The 21,784-nt window shown below is 36.7% G+C and overlaps 1 protein-coding gene and 1 pseudogene across 2 annotated transcripts; both read right to left on the bottom strand.

The window, feature by feature from the left end:
* Positions 1-7,718: 7,718 nt before the first annotated feature.
* On the bottom strand, positions 7,719-20,683 carry LOC106314510 (annotated as a pseudogene).
* Positions 11,521-14,400, bottom strand: LOC106316513. 2 transcript variants are annotated; one of them, XM_013754416.1, is made up of 4 exons: positions 13,937-14,400; positions 13,620-13,670; positions 13,446-13,512; positions 11,521-11,881 (listed from the first exon to the last, which is right to left on the bottom strand). In XM_013754416.1, the coding sequence occupies exons 1-3, from the start codon at positions 14,244-14,246 to the stop codon at positions 13,496-13,498; spliced, it is 378 nt and encodes a 125-aa protein (XP_013609870.1). In that variant the 5' UTR covers positions 14,247-14,400; the 3' UTR covers positions 11,521-11,881; positions 13,446-13,495. The 2 variants fall into 2 exon arrangements, 1 of the variants encoding a protein (XP_013609870.1); XR_001264848.1 differs by having other exon boundaries at positions 13,446-13,538; positions 13,620-14,400.
* Positions 20,684-21,784: the final 1,101 nt, after the last annotated feature.

Below are 21,784 nucleotides of genomic sequence, written 5' to 3'. Positions count from 1 at the left end.
GTACTTTACTGTGCACTTGCAGTTAGATAATCGGGTTAAAACTCGACTTGCAGCAAAAATGTTTGAAGCATAGATCATCGTATAGCAAAAGGGTGGGCACAGCGGCAAAATGACTTCACAAGTTAGGGATTGTCTTGACTGGTGGAGGACATTAACAACTGCCGGGGCTTTCCAAATTAGAATAATACGACCATCTTCATCAGATTGATGATTTGATGCATAGTTCCAACCAAAACAAAGTTTTGCCATTAGCTGGCTAAGATTTCCGAATTTTATATGGGTTTCCAAAAGTGCACCAACAATGGGATTATTATTATTTAACCATTGACAAAAAGGGCGATGCTTGATCGGGTCATTTAAACCACGAACATTCCAAAAAGAGAGTTTTACACTCATAATTAATTAAGGGAAGGTCCTCCGGAAGAATGGAGGTCACCTAGAGACAAAAGAAGACTAAAAGAGTTTTTAGTGAAGCTAGAAATTTCTGGGTTTATAATAAAAGAGGTATCTGACACTCCTTTAGACAGAGTGGTAGTGTTAGGTTTAAAAAGAGGAGGAGAAGAGATTGAAGGATCAGAACGGGACCTTTTTAGAACCCTACGGTCAAAAGGACCAGGGGGGCTAAGGTGAAAGGGATCAAGGGAATGAGAGGGGAAAGCTAGTGTGGTTGGGGTGGAAGATGTTTTGGGTGGAAGACGTGAGGATTTAGAGAGGGAAAATGAGTCAGACTTGGGAATAGGGGAAGGATTTGGTAACTTTGAAGATGGGGCTTGAGATGAAAACACTAGTGGATTAGCTTCAACAGGTGGAAGTGATATTGCATCCTCCATGACTTGATCAGACGTAGATCCTTTTTCTTTAGCATCAGCTGAATTAACTGAGTTGTCATTTACTGGCTTCTTTCCATTGGCCTTGTCTGATTGTTTTGTTGGTTGTTTCTCTGCAGGTTGGGCATCTTTTGGAGGAGTCCACTTGAGACAGTTGCGGATTACATGTCCCAGCTCTTTGCAGTGTGAGCATGTTGGAGGTAACCATGGGTAGGTGACAGAGACTTCGACCACCTCTCCACTTTCCCGTTCAAATTCCACAACTGAAGGAGCAGGAATCGTCAAATCAAGCTCCACTTTTACATGAGATAGCGTCAAGCTAACAAGATTCTTTGTGAACTCATCAGTCTCCTTAGGTTCACCCACCAAACCTGCAACTAAGCTGAAGCCTGCCTGGTGACGAAGATCTAAAGGAACCCCTGTTAAGTGAGCCCACAGTTGCACTGATTGGAGAGGAGGAGTTGAGGAGGAGTGCTCAGATGTCCACAAGGCTGTGTGAAACATAGAGTCACCAACATACCATATATGTTTCTCTAAGATATTTCCCCGCAGGTAGTCACTATGGATTCTCACAATAGCTGATCTTGTTAGAGGGTTATTGTGAATCTCAAGTTTCTTTCCTTTGCCCCACATATGATTAAACACACTTTGAATCTGGTTGAATGGGGCGGGCTTCCATTGAAATAACATACTATGAAATCTTTATGCATCTCCTAACCTGTTTTGAAAACAAAGTCTGGGATTAGCACTCGTGGCCTTCCTGATGCTGCAATGGTGATTGGGGCAAGTCGCTGTAGGGTTTTATCTTCGGACCGACGTATCTTTTCAACAAGAGTTGGAGCAGGTCGGAGGGTAGGGTTGACGGGAGGGATATGTCTGGGAGTAGGGTTTGGAGTGGGGTTAGCTGGAATAGGGTTTACAGGGGGTTGGGGGGGGGAGGTTCTTGCTGGTTTTGAGTTAGGGTTTCATGAATAGTGTTAGTCACTGATGGATTTTGTTGAGATGGAGGAGAGACAATAGTGGGGACAATTTGGGGGGTTGAATCTGGTTGGGAAGTAAGCAGTTTGGTGGATGAGGGAGTGTAGGAGGAAGAGTTTGAAGCTCTGTTAGTTTGGAGAGGAGAGTTATGAGATGGTTTTAAAATGGTGAAGGTTTTTTTAAAAGAATTTTCAGATCCAGTGACTTCAAGAGGGGGTAAGCCTGCTGAAGAGGTGGACCAGTTAGAACTTTTCTGATTCTTCCCAGATTCAATAGTTACAGAGGATAAGGCAGTGTCCTTCGCAACAGGTTTCAAAAGAGAGACGGAGTGCTTTGAAGGAACAGTTGATTTAACAGGAGGGGAAGAGAGTGGCGGGTATTGGCTGGGGGAAAAAGGAGAGGCTGGGTCTGGGGGGTCAGGGGGCTTAGGAGGGTCTTCACCAGGAGTGAGAGACGGAGGGTTCAGGGCGGAAGCACCGCCGGGAAGCTGCCATGGGTTTTGCATAGGGAACTGAGTCAGAGAGAGTATTTGACTTTTTTTTAAATACTAACTCTTGTAGTGAGAGAGTATTCGTTCTCTCTTGGTAGTTCACCTCTAGCTCTTGGATTTTCTTGTGCTTCAAGACGACCGACTGGGACGCATGATTGTCATCAGAGCAGTCTTCTCTGATTTCATACGAACTATTCTTCTTATTATCCTCTTTTGATTTCATATTAATCTCTTTAACGTTGCGTAAATCCAGTTTTTGAAATTATTAATCATGGAGTTTCAATTTTGGATGTGCATGGAGAGAATCCAGTGAGGATGATTCACTTCACCTCTTCAATATGGCCAATGCTAAGAACACCTCCAATGGATGATGTTAAGGAGTAGTTCTTTAAAAAAAATCCAAAACATAAATCAAAAAGAAATAAAAGGCTAAGCACATGTTCTTAAAATAAAGTTTTTTAGAATTGGTAATAACCTCTAAAGTGTCATTTTCTTATTGGTTCATTTTGTGTGTATGTCTTTCTCTCCATTGCCTTTCTCTTTCTTTGTTATCTCTTTCTCTCTTAAAAACTTTAAAAGGTTCTACCAATGGACATGATAAATTACAAGGAGTTCTAAACTTCACAAATTACAAAATTTACAATTAATTTAATCATTAAAATCCATGATGAGTTCTAACCAATTGGAGATGGTCTAAGTTTGTTCCTTCCTTCATTTTTGATTTACTGTTGATCCCATCATGTTCTAGCTAGAGAAACTATTTGATTTAGGAATTGAGAAGAATATATTTTGGGATAAGTATGATATGGATATATGGACACATGATCTGAAAGTTTGTATCCATGTTTGTTTAAAACGTAGACAGCTCAATATCTTAATCTCTAAATTATAAAATACAGACATCATTTTGTAATGGACGTCATTAATTTCTAAACTACATGTTCCATATCTTATTGTTTATGTTGATATAAAAAAAAAGAATCAGCAGCAAAATGCAAACCTACTTGATAAGATACAAAACTGAATCCCTTATCATGTTAGTATAAAACTTCAAAACACAGCTCGAATAAGAAGAGTTTATACAGAATTTGCTGAACATCGAGAAACCACATTAATAAGACGTAATAACCCATGAAAAGTCCACTAAAGCCTCAATCTTAAATTCACGTAAGCACCTTTGGGTACTGCAGAGCTGGCAACATAGGCTCTGGCAAATAGTCTGGAAAGAAAGGATGTTCATTAGGACTCTGGAACCTACCAACCTATTCATCAAGTTTCAATTTCTCCGGTAAGAATCAATAATCTTGAGATACCATGTTGGGTTATTATGTTATGTTACCTTAGCAGGAAGCTTCTCAGTGCCTTTGACCATGTACTGAACCAAAGAGCCGCGCGTACTTTAGAAATTTTTGACGTCCATTACAGATGTTTGTATTTTAAAATGTCATTTAAACCGCATGTTTGTATGTAAGGTAATGAAAAAACAAGGCCGTACATAGTTTAATGATGTGTTGATTATGTTGGAGAAAATGTGAATCGGGTTTGGTGTTTGCAGGATGGATTGCACGTCAGCTTTATGAGGCATACAGAGCGTAATAAACCATTGATGACAGTTCAAAAAAAAAAGATAAACCATTGATGAGGTGCAATAAGTTTTATTTTTGATAGAAGGCGTTAAGGTGTAACAAGTTTGAAAAGAAAGTTTTGGAAAAAAAAATCAATCTTTAGAGCCTAAGACCATGATTAACCCAGTCTCTTAACTGGGATTCTTAGTTTCGGTTAGGAGACAGTTCTTAGTTTTTCTTATATTTAAACTAAGAAAAACTAAGAGTCGTCTCTTAAATAAGAGATATAAGAGCCGTCTCTTAAATAAGATATATAAGAGCCATCTCTTAGTCGAAAATTGTAAAAAAAATAAAAAATGTCAAATCATGAATTAAAAATCTCGGCTAAAAGACCGGAGTTAATCATGTTCTTAGAGTCATCCATGCTGATGCACGGATCAAAGTCTACTTTACATTAAATCACATTATAAATGTTATATACAATATATGGTCCCCTATCATTCCTTTTTCTAAAAAATTGATTTCTACGTAGAATCATAGCTATCAACTTATCACTTGCATAAAAGTTTTGTTTTAAGATTAGTGACGTCAAGAAAAAATGATCTTTAGATAGGGTGGTTCATTTAATCATTTTTGTAGAAAAGAGAGATCGTTACATATATATAATTAAGGATGGCAATAACACATATTCCTACTGAATAAAGTCCATAGAGAAAACAAAATACAGCTTCAGATACGTAACAATAAACACTAGGTAATAACCCGCGCGTTGCGCGGGATGTGATTATTAGTTTCGTTATTTTTTAATAAGGAGATATTAATCTGTTTAATCTGGATATCGGTTCGGTTTTAGGTTGTTTTTCGGTTTTTAATCTCCTAAAATATAACTATCATTTTAAATCAGTATTTATTTGGTTTGTTTGGTTAAAATGTTTGATGTCTTTTTTTATGTGATAATCAAAAAGTACTATTATTTGTTTGTTTTCATGTTATGAATCTTAGATAGTCGTGATGTCGAACTAATGGTTTCATATTATAGTTCCTAAACGGATAACAGTTAAAAAAAAATTATTAAGACAAATCATTTTACTACAATTTGGTTGATAGTGAAAGAAGCATTAAGAAAAAGAATTTTTTAACTTCCAAAAAATTAGATATTTCAGTTGTGGTAAATACTTAGTTAAAAGGTGCTCACGTCAATGTGTACATGTATGTGTACGTAAAAGTATATAAAGATGGTTGATAAATATATAAAGATACTGTTAATTAATATTAAATGATATTTTTTCAAATAAATACATGAAAAATAAAATTCTTAAAATGAAATTATTTAAAAACAAAAATATAGTAAAATTTATATAAACTATAATATATAACTTATTTATAATTTTGTAAATATATGTACATATATATATATATATATGCATATAACAGATCAAATTGGATATTCGTTCCTATAAATATTGATATTTGTGATTTGCTTCTATTTTTTTTTACGGATATTGCATTTCAGTATTTGATTTGCTTCGTAGAGTAACGGATATCCGGATTTTTTGGTTCGAATCAAAACGGATAGCAAATCAAATCAAAATTTATGAATAATTTGTCCAGCTCTATTCGAAATAGTAAAAATAACGTAAAGAAGAAGAACCATGCATGTGAGTTTTATATTAAAAAACGTAAAGTACATAGTGTGAACATATTTATGTAGAGTTTGGCTGAAAAGCTTTCTGCATGTGACATGTGTCAATTTTAGTGTGAAAGCATTTATTACAATGCTTCTACACGTGACATGTGTCCAGTTTAGTGTGAACGTATTTATTACAATACTTCTCCTTTAGTATATAAGAGATTAATATAACAAAACCATAAAAATAAAAGTAATAAAATGAAAGAATAATAGGACAATAATTAACCATACCATATAGACCAATGCTAAACGTTCGAAGACTCAAACGTTAAAAGGCGTTTTTGTCTTACAAAAGTGACTTCAATATTACTCCATCTAGGGGAAGTTTGAGTATCTCCAATAATCAATTTGCAAAGATTCATCCATGTTCTGATCTACATTGGTATGCAACGTACTCGCTGGAAAACCCACGTTATTATTACCAATAACCTGGGAATCAATATCTTGAAAGTACTCAGCTGCAACATCTTGCATTTAAGGATAGTCCTACAAAGAAAATCAAGCCGGTATTAGCTAAACAAAGCCTGCTATGGTTTACCTATGGTCAATATAGAATTGTATAGTATATACTTTTGAAGAATCAGGAATGAAATCAGGTGAAATCCAAAGTGAAATCCAAATGCTGGAAGAGTCGTTTTCAGTAGAAACCGGATTGCCAAATGAGTGAAAAGGCATCGTTACATCACAACTAGGTGAAGTCACTAGACTCCAATAACCTGAACTTTCTCCTGATCCAAGTGTTTGTTCATTTACATTTCTTTTCGAGTTAGTCTTGAGCTCACTCTTCTTATCCACACGGCATAACACAATGTGATTAAACATATTGAATTCTCATCAAGATTAGAAACAAATAAAACATTATATAATTTGATCAATAATGTAAAGTTCTTATAGCCTTGTAACTATATAATCCTTGTTCTGAATACTCATCAGTCGATATTCGTGCATGGGCCAAATGGTTCGATATACTGTAATAACATATTGAATCTTCTTTTATAGTTTCAATATTTTTGTATTATCACAAGGAAGAAGGAATCAAATTAGTTATTTGCAGTCTTGTTTTCTCTTTCCCTCAAATGATTTGAACTTTCTCAAAGATGCACAAAAGTAAACAAACACTTCAGTTACTCTCTTACACGCATACACATACATTTCAGCAACTGTCTGAAAAAACCAATAAATATTTGGACCGTCGGCTATTCTGTCGCTTGGCATCATAGGCTGCGCCATCACTGCGCATATCTTGAGCATCTGTCTCCATTCCGAGCTTGGAGAGCGCTAATTATGGTATGCACACCTGAGCTGTTGTGACCGACCAGATGCATTCCTGGGCCAGATGCTCTACTAGAGCCAGACCGGATGCCCGTGCTGGAGGCCAGACGCTCAACTAGAGCAGATGTTCGTCACTAAATGTCCAATCCCTCGTTTAGTATGATATTGTCCGCTTTGGGCCTAAGCCCTCACGGATTTGTTTTTGGGTCGTTACTCCCAAAAGGCCTCATACTAAGTGGAATTGGACCAGCTATATATATTAGACTTTATTTTGTCTAATATCCAATGTGGGACTTGGATTGCCTTTTTTATTTATTCTGACAATCCTCCCCTCAAACCAAGGACCACAGAACCTTTGCTCTAATACCAATCTGTTGTGACGGACCAGATGCACTCCTGGGCCAGATGCTCTACTAGAGCCATACCGGATGCCCGTGCTGGAGGCCAGACGCTCAACTAGAGCAGATGTCCGTCACCAGATGTCCAATCTCTCGCTTAGTATGATATTGTCCGCTTTGGGCCTAAGCCATCACGGATTTGTTTTTGGGTCGTTACTCTCAAAAAGGTCTCATACTAAGTGGAATTGGACCAGCTATATGTATTAGACTTTATTTTGTCTAATATCCAACGTGGGACTTAGATTGCCTTTTTTATTTATTCTGACATGAACCCGCATCACATTTCTTAATGCAAGCTCCTGTTGGTCTGTCACTAAGTAGGAGAAGAACGTCTGGCGCATTTTCTGCACCTTCTTCATCTTTGTAACCAGTTTTAAGCAAGCCCATTAATACATGCAACATAAGCAACAAAAGTGAAACCAAAATAAACATTTTGGATTATATGATATTCAAGATATTGTCAGTTTCAGGAATTTTTTTTTTCAGAGCTCTTCCTTCTTAATTTTGCAATGGTGCCACTGCAGAGAGAAGAAACTTGGTGTCAGGTCGATCCTTTGCCTCTGATTGAAGGCATTTTGAAGCAAGGTCAACTAGTTTACTCGCATCATCATTCTCATATTGCCGAGAGATGAATCCATCAATAGCAATGCGTTCTTCCCCCTTATTATATCAAGAGCCTAAATATGAACATCATAAACTAATTTAAATAAGAAACCATACAGAAAATGCTAAGCCAATTGACAAAAAGAAACTGTGCATAAGTGAGAGGCACGGCACATACATAGGTAGGTGGAATGTGTTTTCCGCTTAAAAGATCTAAATGAATAGTTCCATAAACTGAAGATCACCCTTCCAGGAATGAGTCTGCCTGCAAAAAGAGCAGATCTTCAAATAAAGAATTGGTTTGTCTTGGAGTGAGATTCACAAGTCAAGAATGTTGTTGTTACCTGTCCGTAAAGACTCAGGTGGAGTGTACTATAGCTTTTACCATCCTACTGTTCTTCATAAGACCAAAAGTAGATAGACGAGGATCACCTTCCTCGTCAAAGAGGATTATGTACGCATTTATAGATCTTTTTCGTTGTTGCAGTGATCAAGTGCTTGTGCAATAGGGTCCGCGATTCAAACAGGAATTTTCCATGGAAGTTGCTGCGTTTCCCTGCAAACAAACATAGAAAGAAGAGGGCATATACTCTGCTACCAACAATCTCTCATCTCCTTACGCGCAACAACCAATCAAACTGACAAATCTCTTGTTCCTAATTAGCATGAAGCTCGATCATATCATATCATGCATTTTCTTATATATTATGGATGCAAATATTTTTTAAAACTTTGAAAATATAGTGACCTGTTCATTGTATCTTTTATATAACATTGTATTATATGTTTTGTGTATTACCAACAGTTAGCAAAACTACAACCATCTTCGTAATAGTTATTTTTTTTTGGTACAATTCGTAATAGTTATTGTCCTAGCTTCATAAGACAAATTAAAAATTCATAAAGCTAAAACTTATATAATTAACATAATTCTTTCCAAACATGTGCTCTATAAATAAAGTGATGTGCAATTAAATAAATCCATACTCTACAAAATAAAAGAGCAAAGCGACATCAATCAAAACTGGTTCTTCAAAGAGTTTCAGTTCAACTCCAGTAACGGCCATATGGGACTACGAGAATGCAAAACTTACTAATGAGTATGATATCAATGATCTTACAAAAATTTGGAAGAGAAGAGCTACCTGCCGTTGGTGCACCCAAATTTATCTTCCTCTTGGTATCAAATTCGTAAGGATCCAAAGAGAAAACATTCAATGTCAAGCTAATAAAAAGCAAGATGACTGTTACAAGTTCGTCGTAGTGGGTGAAAATAGCAATCAAAAAAAAAAATCTCAATTTAATGTTTTTCAATTGTTTTTTTAGCTTTCTCAATTGTGTTTTTCTTTTTTCTTTTTTGGCAGAAAATTATAAGAACAACAGATATTAATGACATACACGCGACTATCGAAAATACTCGATCAACATGAAAATTTATTAGATATATTGCTTGTATGTCAGTTAAATCTGTTGTTCTCATAATTTTATTCTGACAATAAGGTAGAACAAACTTGAGAAAGCTAAAAAGTCAATTGAAAAACACTAAATTGGAAATTCTTTTAACATCGATTGCTATTTTTATCCCATACAACAACTTATAACAGTCATTTGTTTTTTCTTTAGCTTGACATCTAATGTTTTCTATTTGAATGCTTGAAAATTTGATAACAGAAAAAAAATAAAGTCTGATAGTACCAACATCAATTAGTTCTTCCAAATAAAATTTGGATCTTGTTGCTTCAGAGCGATGTTGATGTTTTTTTAAGATGGTTGGTATCACAATTGTTAGGAAGTCTTGCATTCTCAGATCCCATATAGCAGTGACTAGAGTTGTACTAGAACTTTTTGAAAACTAGTTTTGCTTTATGTCACTTAGAGCATGTTTACTTGATCGTTAAGTGTGTTTCTTAGTGATTATTTAATATTTTAATTGTACTTAGGTGGGGTTAAGAACCATAGTTAAGAAACTCCCATTTGGAGCGGTCCAATGGGAGTTTCTTAATTAGGGGTTCTTAAGAATATTTTTTTTTAAAGATAAAAATTATTTATTAATTCAAACATATTAAAAGATAACATCTAAAACATAGATTTTTTTTAAAAAAACATAAAAATAAAGACTAGTACAATAATCGAGAATAATTTGGAAAAACATCCGAGCTCAATAGTTGTCTCCCTCACGTCCAAATTTATGCCATATATGTTCAACCAAATCAGCTTTGAGCTGTTGATGCATTTGTCTATCACGAATTCTTGTTCGAACACCCATCATATTGGCGATATTTGAAGGGATATCTGTAGAATACGTGAGATCGACATGTGAAGTTCCAGAGTCTTCTCCTTGTTGGAACTCCGAAACATCAAAATGAGTGTATCCATCTCGTTCGTCTTCTACTATCATATTATGAAGTATGATACATGCTCGCATAATCTTTCCAATTTTGGCTTTATCCCAAAAAAGTGCGGGATTTTTAACAATGGAAAATCGAGCTTGCAAGACTCCAAAAGCACGCTCGACATCTTTTCGGACAGCTTCTTGATGTTGAGCAAATAAAGCCGCTTTCGGACCTTGTGGTATTGTAATATATTGGATAAAAGTTACCTATTTAGGATAAATACCATCGGTGAGATAGTAAGCCAAATGATACTCTCTTCCATTGACAGAGAAAGTAACTTGCGGAGCTTGACCGTTTATTATGTCATCAAAAACTGGTGAGCGATCAAGAACATTGATATCATTTAAGGTACCTGGAGGTCCAAAAAACGCATGTCATATCCATAGATCGTACGAAGCAACCGCCTCTAATACGATTGTGGGTTTAGCCGAACCGCGTGAATATTGTCCTTTCCAAGCGGATTGCTCACCAATATAAAGTAGACGTTGAAGATCAGCCGGTGTTGGTCTTCTTAGGTACTCATCGTCGAATAAATATATTATTCCTTCCACAAAATGTTCCACACATAACCGAGCTGTCGTTGCACCTAGTCGGAGGTATTCGTCAACAGCATCAGCCGCAGAACCATAGGCCAATACACGAATGGCTGTTGTACACTTCTGAAGTGGCGGGAGACTAAGCCTTCCGAGAGCATCTTTCTTTTGTCAAAAGTATTCAACTTCATTGGAGAGTCGATCAACAATACGCATGAACAATGACTTGTTCACTCTAAATCGTCGTCGGAATAGATTATCAGGATATGTCGGAGTTTCACTGAAATAATCATTCCATAAACGTAGATCGCCTTCTTCACGCTTTCTTTCGATATGAACTCGTTTTTTTCTTCTATTTATTTCGACTTCTTGATCACCATAATTAATGGCCAAATTCTCCATTGTTTGATCAAAATATTGATCAAAATAATCATCAAAACTTTCATCATCTACTCTCTCAAAAGTGTTATGAGAAGAAGAAGCCATAGAACTTATATTCTTAATTGAGACTGTTTTAAAAAGGGTTTGTGTTTGCGTTTTGTAGAAAGGGTTTGTGTTTTGTAAAAAGGGTTTGTAGAAAGGGTACGGTTTGTGTTTTGCGTTTTGTAGAAAGGGTTTGTGGTGATCAAGGAGTTTAGAAGAAGAGAGAAAGGGTTTGTGTGATGCGAAGAAGAGTTTGGATTTGTGGTGATCAAGAAGAGTTTGGATTTGTGGTAATCAAGGAGATTAGAAGAAGAGAGAAAGAAAGATATGAGTTTTGATGACTTGATATGAGCAATGAGATGATTTATATAAAGCAAGAGAGATATGAGTTTTGATGACTTGATACAATGAGTTTGACAAACACCATCTCGTGACACAAAAAACACAAACACTCTTTGTCTTCTTTATACAAAACAATCTCGTGACAAAACATACAACACATACAAAACCATATCGTGACAAAACCATCTCAGGCACGCATATACACAACCATCTCGTGACCTCTCTTGCAAATCCGACAACGACTCCCGTGACCTCTCTAGCTAATCCGACATCAAATCTCGTGACTGCTCTTGAGTAACGACACCATCTCGTGACCTCTCTTGCTCGCATAACCGAGACCAAGTCTTGTGACTTCTTTGTCTCTTAACTGCACAGAAACAAATATAACATTTCACATATAACTTTTTAATAAAACAGAAAGCTCACATAATAAACTTGAAACATACATTAAACAAAATAGCTAACGGAAACAGCTAACAACTTTTTAATAAAACAGAAAGCTCACATAACTTTTTAATAAAACAGAACAACTAACAAAACAGATCACATAATATAACATAAACTTGAAACATACATTATGAAACTTGAAATTAGAGGATTAAACATAGAGACTGTCAAGGATTAAACATATAGAACATGAAATTAAACATAGAGAGGATTTAAACATGAGTTCACACTAAAGATTCAGCATCTCTGTAATTAACTTCTTCTTTAGAGCATCTTCAAATTCAGAAAGTGGCTCCTTTTTGGAGATGAGACTGTCAAGCAATCCCATCTTCTTAAGTCTCTCTTTAACGGCCAAATCTTTCTCCTTAATAGACTACATGGTCTGAAAGTGAGCTGCTCCTTTCCCTGCCTCCTGATCTGGTATACTTTTCTTTCCAGTTGCTCCTTTCGCTGCCTTAACTCCAGGAGGACGTGGAGATGCTTGATCACCGAGAGAGGAAGTTGCTTGAGAGATTTCTGATTGTGCTCCACCATCACACTTTCTCTTCTTACCGGTTCCATCAATATTGCTACAAGCAGCTTCACACCATTTCTGGTCGTTCCTCAGCTCCTCCCACGCATGGTGAAGGTTGAATTTGATCTTATGATCGTGGTAGAAGATTTCGTGTGCTAGTTTAACAGTATCAGCCTCATTATGACCACTTGTTTTCTGTCTTGTTTCAGCCGCATAGCATCCACAGAACTTGCAAACAAGATCGTTCAGTTTCTGCCACCTTTGCTTACACTGAATGGGCTCTCGCTTATCACCTCTTTCCACCTTTGGACTAACTCCATAGTAATCTGAAATGTGTTTCTAGAAAGCTCCTGCTTTCTGCTCATTGCCCACAACATGGTCCTTGCTGGTGTTTAACCAAGCGCTAATGAGCACTAGATCATCCGAGAGACTCCATTTCTTTCTTTCTTTGCGCTGTGTAGGAGAGACTTCACAGAAGCTAGACGTTGCAGTTGCTTGAGTACTGAACAGAGGGAGTTGTGATGATCTGATATCCCCATCGAGTGAAAAACTCGCATAAGGAAAGGGAGTGTCTTGTTGACTGTTCAACAGATCAACAAATTTGGAAGGTTGAGTATTTGGATCCGTAGAATCCATATACTAGAATGGAAGAGAAGAGAGAAAGCAGAAGTATTGTGTTTGAAGAAAGAGAGAAAGAGATTGTGTAAAAAGATGAAAAGAAAGAAAGAAAGCATACGGTTTTAATAGGATCTTTGAGTTGAGTTGAGTTGAATAGAGATGAGAAGACATGTATCTAACTTATTTATTACCTAAGCAGACAAGCATTCATCACAACCATACATCACAACCATTCATCACACGAATATTCACTAACCACAACCTAACAAGCATTTATTAACCTAACTACTATCCACACTAAATCAATTAGGAAAAAAAATTTTGAAACTGATATCAATTCTTGCAAACTTACCGAGACTCTCAAGAAGTGGTTGACTGTCGACCTCAACCCTGTCGGCTTGTTCACATCGCCCTCAACCCTGTCAAAATTATTAACACAAGAAGACTAAAACATCACTTAAAAGACTCACATTTCCCTCTCGAGATGAACTTAAAGAACATGACTACAAAAGAGTTAGTTTGTTACCATTATGCCTGGTAGAGACGAAGCCAATACATAAAGATGTTCCTTGGCGTCCTGTTAAATTGAAAACAATCATTAAAACAAAGTATACACATATATAACCAGTAAACACAGAAAGAGTAAAAGCTAAAGGATCGTTGATCCAAGTCAGAATGCAAAACTAACAAAAAACTTTTCTTTTCTTCTTTCCATGGAAACTAAATGATGAAACGAGAGATATTGATTCGGTATTAATGCAAAATCAGTAGATTACGTCAAGAGCAAAAACAGAACCGAACTGCTTTGGTTTTGCTTGTGAAGAAGAGAAACTGAAACATAACTTATCTGTGGGTTTCGATCGCTCTTCTGAGGGAGAAGACGAGAGAAGACGGAGAATCGAAACGACAGAAGACGGGCGATCGATGGTGGGTATCGATCCTTATACTGACGGAGAAGACGAGAGAAGGCGGAGGAGACGCCGTGAGGACGGAGGAGACGCCGCGAGGAGAGATAGTCATCGTCCTTTTTGTGGAAACTCGATCGGTGGTGGGTTTCGATGCTTCCTCTGTCACGGAGAAGAGGAGAAGACGAGAGCGAAGACGGAGGATCGGTGGTGGAGGATTGTTGGTGGTTTCGATCGGTATCGATCATTTCTCAGTCGTGACGGAGAACACGAAGAGGAAACAGAGATGAAGAAGAGAAAACAAATATGATTTTGGTGAAAAGAAAATAGAACAAAAAATATACTTTGCCTAAAATGGTGACACGTGGGTTGAAAAACTCCCTAATAATCGATCACAAAAGTCACCCATTAAGGATCGATAATCTATCTTTTCCTTTATTTTGATTTAATTAAATGTCCTTAAAACACTAAGAAACCCATTAAGGATTACCGATAATCATGGTCTTATCTCATTGTTTTTGTTCTGTAAAGGATAAAAGTATTTTTTTTGTAATGTAATTTTATTCGATTGCACATCACTTATTTATAATAATCAAATGCTTGCTTCCGTCAGCAAGTGCTTCTTTTTTGAAAAGATTATATTAGAAGATGAGCTCAAAGAGTTTGTTATGATCCAAAAGAGTAAAGTGTATATGCTCATCACTGTTTACAGAGTCTTGTACCTATATTTATACTACCGGTTTACATACATTAACCACCGGTTTAATCCTAATGACTCAATACCAACTTTATATTCTAATACCCTCCCCTCAAGATGGAGTACACAAACTGTGGAGACCAATCTTGCTAATCAAACTTCGAAACAGAGCAGGTTGAACAGCTTTTGTGAAGATATCAGCTAGCTGCAGCTCTGATCGTACATGAAGAGTCTTTAAGAAGCCACTTTGTAACCGTTCCCGCACAACATGACAATCAATCTCAACATGCTTAGTCCGTTCATGGTATACCGGATTAGAAGCGATGTAGAGGGCTGACTGATTGTCACAAAAAAGTGTCGCAGGAGCAATAACATCACAATGCATCTCATGTAAGATCGTGGTCAACCAAATAAGCTCACATGTAGCATCGGCCATTGCACGATACTCCGCTTCAGAACTACTCCGAGAGACTGTGGGCTGCTTCTTTGACCGCCACGAGATGAGAGAATCACCAAGGAAAACACAATATCCTGTGATCGACTGTCGTGAGTCTGGACATGCTGCCCAATCCGCATCAGAGTAAGCAGTTAACCGCAAAGGCGATGAAGCAGAATAGAACAGACCCTGACCGGTATCATTCTTCAGATACCTCAACACTCGATATGCAGCTTGAAGATGAACATCAGTCGGTTTAGACATAAACTGACTCAGCTTGTGTACTGCATACGTAATGTCCGGACGTGTATGGGTAACGTATAACATCCGTCCCACAAGGCGTCGATAAACCGATGCATCAGGAAGTGCTGTACCTGAAGAAGCAGACATCTTGAGGTTTGGTTCCATGGGAACAGATAGAGGTTTGCAACCGAGATAACCAGCTTCTTCTAGCAGTTCAAGGGTGTATTTCCGCTGATTTAAGGAAATACCAGTGTGATTACGGGCAATCTCAAAGCCAAGAAAGTACTTTGCCGGGCCAAGATCACGAAGCTTGAAAGCAGCCTTCAACACATCTTTAAAAATAGTAATCCCACTATCACTGTTACCAACTATCAATATGTCATCGACATAGACCAGAACTGCCAAGTAGATACCTTCCGCATTTTTGATGAATAAGGAGTGATCAGAATGAGTCTGTAGAAAACCATCTCCAAGAATCACTTGAGAAAGCTTCAGATTCCATTGTCGGGAAGCTTGTTTAAGACCATATAGAGATTTCTGGAGTTTACAGACAGAATTGGGAGGAACCTTCTTGCCTGTTAGTTCTTCATAACCTTCAGGTAAACGCATGTAAATTTCCTCGTCAAGATCACCGTTGAGGAACGCATTGCTTATGTCTAATTGCGAGATAGACCAGTTCTTGGCAGCAGCAATGCTCAATAACAGACGTAGAGTACCAATCTTTGCAACAGGAGAGAATGTATCCAAGTAGTCGAGACCTTCCAACTGAGTATAGCCTTTCGCAACCACTCGTGATTTACTTCTCTCAATGGTACCGTCTGGATTATACTTGTAGGTATGAATCCATTTACAACCAACAGGATGTTTGTCTTGAGGCAATTGACAAACAGACCAAGTACCAGCGTCTTCAAGTGAACACATTTCAGATTTCATGGAACGTTTAAAATCTTCAGACTGAACAGCTTCAGCAAAGGTTTTGGGAAGCTTATGTGAAGAAATGGAAAGGATAAATTGCTTGTGAGCAGGGTCAAACTTATCATAAGATAAGAAGGCAGATATAGGGTAAGAGGTAGTGTGTTTAGGGTGAAGTGGAGGAGCAGGTAAATGGTTCAAGAGATAGCAATGGTATTTATCAAGATAGGAAGGTGCCCTTGTCTGCCGTTTTGACCTTGTTTCATTTACAGATGATCCTATATTTGTATCTGTCATACGTGTCTCTGATGGTACTAAAGGCACAGAAGTATGCGAAGGAAATGCAGGACTAGATAATGATGCATCAGAGGAAGTTACCGGAACAGAATCATCGACAAAGACAGAAGAAGGAACATCAGATCCTAAGTCAAAGAAAGCAGGAAATGAAGAATCTGGAACTGGAAGAGGAAGAACATCTTGATCAAAAAACGTTTGTTCACGGGTGAAAGAAGTAGATTCCTTGACAAAAGGAAAAATGTTTTCATGAAAAACAACGTTTCGTGATATAGAAATTGTGTTAGTATCTAACTCCAAAACTTTGTACCCTTTATGACCATGAGGATAGCCAAGAAACACACATGAAGAAGCTCTAGGAGAAAATTTATTCCTATCTTTCTGTAAAGTGGAAGTGTAACACAAACACCCAAAAACTCGAAGATGTTCATAAGTAGGTTGTTGTTTAACTAGAAGTTCGTAAGGAGATTTATTATCAAGAAGAGGAGATGGTGTTCTATTAATCAAATATATTGCAGTTTGTATGCATTCTCCCCAATAGATCAATGGAACCTTAGATTGAAAAAGAAGTGCTCTAGCTACATTCAAAATGTGTTGATGTTTTCTCTCCACTACAGAATTTTGTTGAGGTGTGTAAGGACATGAGAAAAAGTGTTCTATTCCATGTTCTTTAAGCAATGAAGTAAAAGCAAGTTCAGGAGCATTGTCAGATCTAATTGCCTTAACACTAGACTTATATTGAGTTTGAACAAAACGCAAGAACTCAGGAAACAAAGTAGTAACAGAGCTTTTATTTTTAAGAAGATATATCCATGTTACTCTTGTACAATCATCAACCAAAGTGAAAAAATATTTGTATCCATCATGAGTTGGAGTCTGGAAAGGACCCCAAACATCAAGATGAATCAAATCAAAAGGTAATTTTGACATATGCGGATTAGAAGGAAATGACATTCTCTTTTGTTTAGCTAAAGGACAAATGTGACAGACACTAGATGAATCTACTTTGTCATGATGAATGCGCAGAAGCTTGGAAAGAACTTGAATTTTGTTATAATAGGGTGACCGAGCCTTTGATGCCAAACGTCTGGTGAGATTTGAAAAACCGAGCTAGTTGTGGATGATGCTATGAAATCCGAAGAAGATGGAGCCTCCAGGACATACAGATTGTTGTGGAGGTTACCCTTCCCAATCGTGAAGCCCAGAGTATGCCCCTGGTTATGAAATGGATTGTCAGGAAATATGTAGCATGAATTAGACGAGAAAAGAACTGATATTGTACTATTCCTAGTTAAGGCACTAATGCTGAGAAGATGAAACTTGAACTCAGGAATGTACAGAACATCAGTGAGAGTTAGCCTACTCGAAATAACTATCGTGCCAGAAGTAATAACAGGGATCCTAGTACCATCAGGAAGAATGACAAATGTATCACTAATGGATTTAGTTGTGAGAAACAAAGTCAAATCAGCACAGACATGGCAACTCGCACCAGTATCAATAATCCAAGACTGGTTTTCAAAAGTAAGGCCGTTCTTCATTCCCGCAGAAACGAAATGAGAAGAAAGAATAGTACCTGAAAGAGGAATATCCGAAGGTGTATGAGGGATAAGATGGGGCTGTGGTTTAGACGTTGAAGCTGTTCCATCTGAGAGACAAATCGTACTTCCAGAAATCTGAGAAAAACGGTCTTGAAGTGTAGGCGTAGTAACACTCAAGCCATTGATTAGCTGAGTTACTTGTTCTGAAGTCACTGTCCCGAGACACACACCTTGTTGATTGTGCATGGAGATACTACCATTGTCTTGAATCCTCATGTTAGCAACATTTTCTTTACGAGGCCACTGTTGAGTAGACTTTGAAGAGTCTGCAGACTGATGAGCAGGCAACGGCTTCGAGTTGTTGTGGTTTCTATAGCCTTGAGGATAGCCGTGCAGCTTGTAACATTTTTGAACTGTGTGACCCGCAATACCACAATGAGAACAAATGGGACGACTTTTGTTTCGATTGTACCCATTCGCATAAGCAGCAACATAAGTATTATCAGTAGCTGGACTCTGAGTCACTTGAAAGGCCACTGTACTCGTACTCTTCAGAGATCTCTGCCTTTCTTCCTGTGATATTAAATTAAAGACTTTAGAGATATTCGGCTTTGGTTCCATCATAAGAATTTGTCCTCGTGTTGTAGTGAATGTATCATTCAACCCGGTGAGAAACTTCAACACTCTATCTTGTTCTTCGCGTTGAACAATCCTCTTCATTCTAGGACAATCTGCTCGACTACAACAACAAGTATACGGACTCTCATGATTCTTTAGCTCCTCCCACAACTGCTTCAATTTGGTGTAGTAATCACTGACACTCTGAGAATCCTGAACTTCAGCATAAATATGTTGCTTTATCTCAGCATTACGCGGGCCATCACTCTGCTTGAACTGATCATGAATATCAAGCCACATCTGGCGAGCAGTGTCAAGATACATGATGCTCTTAGCGATCGATTTCTCCACTGCATTAACAATCCAAGTGCAAACAATATTGTTGCATCTCGACCACGAACCAAAATCAGGATGAGACGGAGATAATTCCGGATATGTTCCATCAACAAACACCGCCTTATTCCGAGCACCTAAAGCCATAAGCATTGATCTACGCCAAGTATTGAAGTTGCCTATGCCAGCTAATTTCTCAGAAACAAGAGATATACCCGCATGATCCGCAGTATGAACGTATAACGGATTGGAGTTAGGATCTTGAAGAGAAGCAGTCGCATCTGTGCGAGCCGGCGGCGTCTGGGAATTCAACGGCGAGGTGTTATTGTTGACAGCATTCACATATGAAGGAGGCATGATTCGAATGAAGAAAGAAGATCGACGAAGATCGTAATCAACAAACGTAAGCAAGAAAGTGATGGTGTTATTGAAAACACGAATCAAAGGTCAATGAAAAGAAAGAAGAAGCGCAATCACCACCGAAACAAAGTGATAGATCGCAAACAGATCCAGAGTCAACGATTCAACGAAGGTGATGAAAGAAATTGATTGACTCATGGAGAAGATGAAATTTAGCTTGATCGAAACAGAATCGTAGCTGAAAGAAGAGTTTCGCAGGAATTTTCCCGAGAAAACGAACGCAGGAAACGTGAGTTTCACCGCTCTGATACCATATTAGAAGAAGAGCTCAAAGAGTTTGTTATGATCCAAAAGAGTAAAGTGTATATGCTCATCACTGTTTACAGAGTCTTGTACCTATATTTATACTACCGGTTTACATACATTAACCACCGGTTTAATCCTAATGACTCAATACCAACTTTATATTCTAATAGATTATATTTATTATGTAAGTTTTAGCTTTAGGAATTGCTCATTTTAATTTGTTTCTATGAAGCTATGACATATATCAAATTATCAATTATTACGAAGATATATGTAGTTTTATTATGCTGTGTGTAATACATACAACATATATACATTGTTCAATATACAAAATACGATGAAAAGTTATATTTGCAAAACTTTAAAAATTATTTGAATCCGTAATATATAAAAAAAAATCATGATATGATGATCAAGCCTAATGCTTATTATGGTCATGATAAATCTTACGGTTTTCATTGTTGCAGATCAAGTGCTTGTGCAATATGGTCTAAAAGAACACGCATTCCCATGGAAGTCGCTGCTTTTCCCTTGCAAACAAACATAAAGGAGAGAGTAAACATCTAAAGAATATTATAAAAGGGATCTTGTAAGAGAAATAATCAAATGAAGATAAGGCTCTTACAGTGAAAGAGATGTTATGAGAGTATCATTGGGCGTATACTCTGCTACCAACAATCTCTCATCTCCTTCTGCGCAACAACCAATCAAACTGACTATTCTCTTGTTCGCAAGCTTCCCAACACCGGTTGCTTCCACCTCATTTCACAAGTCAACCAATGTCAACACAAAAACATTATTCCCATTATTTGCTAAAAGAAAGGCAACTAGGCCCAAAATATAGCGGTGAAAATCAATCCCCTGAACTATATTTGCGAAGTAATTTTGCCACGTGTCCTTTATACAATCATCCCCTAGACTATATTTGCGAAGTGATTTTGCCATGTGTCCTTTATACAATCAATTTCACGAAACAAATATGACATGGCTATTGAAATTGATGACATGTCTTATAGCTTAATATGACATGGACAATTGCATTTAATGTTAATTTATATTTTTGGTAAACTTTTTAAAATATGGTAATAACTCATATATTACATTTAATGTCAATTTATATTTTTGGAAATTTTTTAGAATATGAGAATAACTCATATATCATCATTAAAATAAATATATTCAAATATGGCATTATAAATTTCGAAATATAATTTAATTATATATTTTTAAATTATACAATTTTATTATTAAAATTTTCAAAAAATGTATACAATTTTTTTTGAAAATTATAAAAATTTAATCGTAAAATCATTATTTTCATATATATCTACAAATTTTATAAATATTGTTTAATTTTAATTTTAGGTAAGTATGAAACTTTTACAAATTTATTTAATATATTTAATTAAAATAAATAGATAGAAAAATCTATCTAAGATTATAATTTCAAATATATACATGCATATTCTTAAATATAATTTTTATGTTTAATTAAATCAAATTTATATTAAAATATTGATACAAAAAAAAAAATTACAATATTAATAAAATTTTATTTTAAAATATAATTTATAATTATCTGTTAAAAAATATTTTAATTTTTTTTACTGCACATAGTGCCGGAAGACACCTGGTTAATCTAAAAAACATGAGTTCAAATCCGAAAAGATTGAAAGTTGAAACTTTCCAACTTTTGTTTTGCTTTAAGTCTTAAAAAACTAAAACCCACAAATTAGAACAAACCCATTACTCAAAAAACGAATGCAAATTTACTTACTAAAAGTTCATAGAATCTGAGAGATGAGTACCTGATTCTTTTTTTTCTGGAGCTGATGGATCATCAGAAGAAGGTATATTAGCTGTTTTGGAATGCAAGCAACCCATTTTCTCTCTTTTTTTTTAGTTTTTTTCCACAAAGATCAGAACTTTGGATGGAAAAAAAGAAAATGGAAGATGGTTGCTTAAGTTGAGAGATTTTTCTTCCCTCCGGAGGTAACAACGATGGTGGGATTTGATTTTATCGGATGCGGTGCAAATCATTAATTT

Source organism: Brassica oleracea, chromosome C9 (assembly GCF_000695525.1).
Source record: "Brassica oleracea var. oleracea cultivar TO1000 chromosome C9, BOL, whole genome shotgun sequence".
Lineage (NCBI taxonomy): Eukaryota > Viridiplantae > Streptophyta > Magnoliopsida > Brassicales > Brassicaceae > Brassica > Brassica oleracea.
The sequence above is the reverse complement of the archived record's forward strand: the minus strand, read 5'-3'. Positions and strand labels throughout refer to the sequence as shown.